The sequence below is a fragment of the Arachis duranensis genome, unplaced genomic scaffold (genome assembly GCF_000817695.3).
Source record: "Arachis duranensis cultivar V14167 unplaced genomic scaffold, aradu.V14167.gnm2.J7QH unplaced_Scaffold_167711, whole genome shotgun sequence".
Taxonomy (NCBI): Eukaryota; Viridiplantae; Streptophyta; class Magnoliopsida; order Fabales; family Fabaceae; genus Arachis; species Arachis duranensis.
Genome location: NW_026264275.1, coordinates 2,156 through 4,736, shown reverse-complemented (window position 1 = coordinate 4,736; position 2,581 = coordinate 2,156). Strand labels below are relative to the sequence as shown.

Genomic DNA, 2,581 nt, shown 5'->3' with positions numbered 1-2,581 from the left:
TGGATTCTATTCCGGCCTGATTGAGAACCGACAGATGATTAGCCTATGCTGTGACAGAGCATCAGGGACGTATTTTCACTGAGAGGATGGGAGGTAGCCATTGACAACGGTGAAACCCTACATACAGCTTGCCATGGAAGGAGATTTGCGTGTTTGATGAAGAAGACAGTAGGAAAGCAGAGATTCAGAAGATGGAGCATCTCCAAACCTCAACCTATTCTCCATTACTGCAAAACAAGTAATCATTTCATGTTCTTTTGCTTTTCACCATCAATCCTGATAATTTCTGATATCCTGACTAAGATTTACAAGACAACCATAGCTTGCTTCAAGCCGACAATCTCTGTGGGATCGACCCTTGCTCACGCAAGGTATTACTTGGACGACCCAGTACACTTGCTGGTTAGTTGTGCGGAGTTGCAAAAGTGTGATTGCAATTTCGTGCACCAAGCAACCACAGCAATATTTATGCAACATGCAATATTCAGAACTCGAGCCTATGTTACCAAACCTCAAATTCTATAACCAAACACAACAGAAAACTAACGCAAGGGTTTCCAAAACTTAATTACTTACTGAAATAACAAAACGAAGTGGCTGAAAACTCCGAACACGACATGCAAGCACCGATACCCAACCCTATGATGGACAACGTCGCAACATCTCAGCATGAGTTAACAAAACAGCGACAAAGAGGCTTCTCAAACCAAAAATGCTTACCAAGCCAGAGGATTCAGCGGCGCTCTCCGGCAGCAGAGGCAAGGTGCGGCAACACCCAGCTCCTCCTCTTTCCACGGAACCCTGATAGCGGCTGTAGCAACATGCAGTGACTATAATGTTCCCAGGATTCAAAAAGGGCAGAATCTAATAACAAGACCCTTACCGGTAGTGGATCCCGGCGACGTAGCAATATTCTCCGGTGGCAAGAGCTTGGCGGCGCACCTCTAGCAGCGACGACAAGGCTTGCGACCGCGGTTGGGTCCGGTGGCAGAGGCAGCTCCGCGACGGCTCTCCTCCCACGACGCAGCTCTCTCCTTCTCGCGATAACGCCGGCGACTCCCCACGGAAGCGAATGGGCGGCACGGTTCCTTCCTCCATCGCGGTCCTCTATCTCACCTCAGATCTGACCCGCGATGGCGATGGCTTTTATGGACAGTAGCAGCGGCCTTCCTCCTCCCTTGGATGGCGATGCAGCACGGCGGCGAGGAGTTGGCGCGGCTGGCCGGTGAGCTCCTCCTTCCCTCTTCCCTTCTTCGCGATCCTTTTCCCCCTGTTTCCCTTCTTTCTTTTCTTTCTTTATTTCTTTCTTCAGTGAGTGTGGTGCGTGTGTTTAGTTTGTGTGTGTGCTAAGGGTGTGGGTGGGCAAGGTGAATGGGTTAGGATTTAAGTTAATGAAGGTAAATTAGGATTTGTGTTGTGTAATGAAATTGGGAATTTTAGGAATTAAGATAAGATGGTAGTTTTTAATAAAAATAAAAGTATAGAGTAATAATTCAAATTCAAATTAAATATATAATAATCAGCTTTGAAATACTGTTTTATTATCAACTTGAATTTTATTTTCGAATAAATGCTAATTCAATTGAAGATTTGATGATAATTAGATTAATTCTCCTTTATTTATAAAATAAGGTTAAAATCTAAATATTTAAAATTAAGACATATAAAATATTCACTATTTTTTAATTATAAGAACTCTAAATAATAAATAAGAATTCACTCAACTTTCATATAAAAATCTCTAAAATATATTCTTAAATAAATATAATAGATCATAAATAATTTATTCAATAACCTTTAAAAATTAGGGGTCTTACATCCTATCCCCCTTATAAAAAATTTTCATCCTCGAAAATTAACTTGATACATAAAATACTAAAATAGTTTTGAATACTTTACTTTCGTATACCTTAGAAAACAAGGGTCTTAGCATATATATGTATATAATTTTCCAAATATCGAAAATCTCTAAAAACTTGGATGTAAAGAAAAAGTGTGGTCTAAAACAAAGGTTACAAGATGGTTCAAAACAAAGATATCACACGGGGCTACTATTTTACCAAAACTTGAAGCACAAAAAGGTGCAAGTGTTCTACTTATGTGTTTGCAAAAACAAAGGGGTATCTAGGTGGCAAAAGTTTGAAAACAGGCTGACGTAAGCAAATAGGACAATGTCTGCGCATAAGCCTCATACCAATTTCAGAGCTTCAACTTCCATTCCTTTCAAACTCTTATCTTTATCCACACTTGACTATTAACTTTGACTTTCAACAAACTCAATCAAGGTTTTAGACTCATTCATCGTCAAGCGGTAATCTAAACAATCAATTTTATTATTTCAAAAACTAAGCAATCTAACACGCGCTCAAATATATCAGTGCAATACCGCTATCTCACGTTACTCGATCACTTAACTACTTATCGTGAGTCATCGTCCTATACGCATTAAGCTACTAAGACATCTTCTCGGTCGTATTCCTTTGCCAAATTCAAGCATCATAACCTGCGATATTTTCAAACTCGCCAAATTCACCTCCCGCGTCGACAAGCTGTGTATTAGCGAACTAACATACTATTACCC

General features: G+C 40.2%; 1 protein-coding gene across 2 annotated transcripts; it reads right to left on the bottom strand.

Moving 5' to 3' along the window:
* Window positions 1–455: 455 nt before the first annotated feature.
* LOC107472569 (uncharacterized) lies at window positions 456–1,587 on the bottom strand. 2 transcript variants are annotated; one of them, XM_052256262.1, is made up of 3 exons: window positions 884–1,587; window positions 721–811; window positions 456–639 (listed from the first exon to the last, which is right to left on the bottom strand). In XM_052256262.1, exons 1-3 carry the CDS (start codon window positions 1,096–1,098, stop codon window positions 565–567), a joined length of 381 nt encoding a protein of 126 aa, XP_052112222.1. In that variant the 5' UTR covers window positions 1,099–1,587; the 3' UTR covers window positions 456–564. The 2 variants fall into 2 exon arrangements, with proteins under 2 accessions (XP_052112222.1, XP_052112221.1); XM_052256261.1 differs by having other exon boundaries at window positions 456–811.
* Between the last annotated feature and the right edge of the window lie 994 nt (window positions 1,588–2,581).

Bases quoted from the DNA above. Each gene is read 5' to 3' on its own strand.
- LOC107472569 (XM_052256261.1), bottom strand. From the start codon at position 1,098: ATGGAGGAAGGAACCGTGCCGCCCATTCGCTTCCGTGGGGAGTCGCCG. The intron at 812-883 runs GTAAGGGTCTTG...ATGTTGCTACAG, and splicing joins GTCGCCGGGATCCACTACCG to CCGCTATCAGGGTTCCGTGG.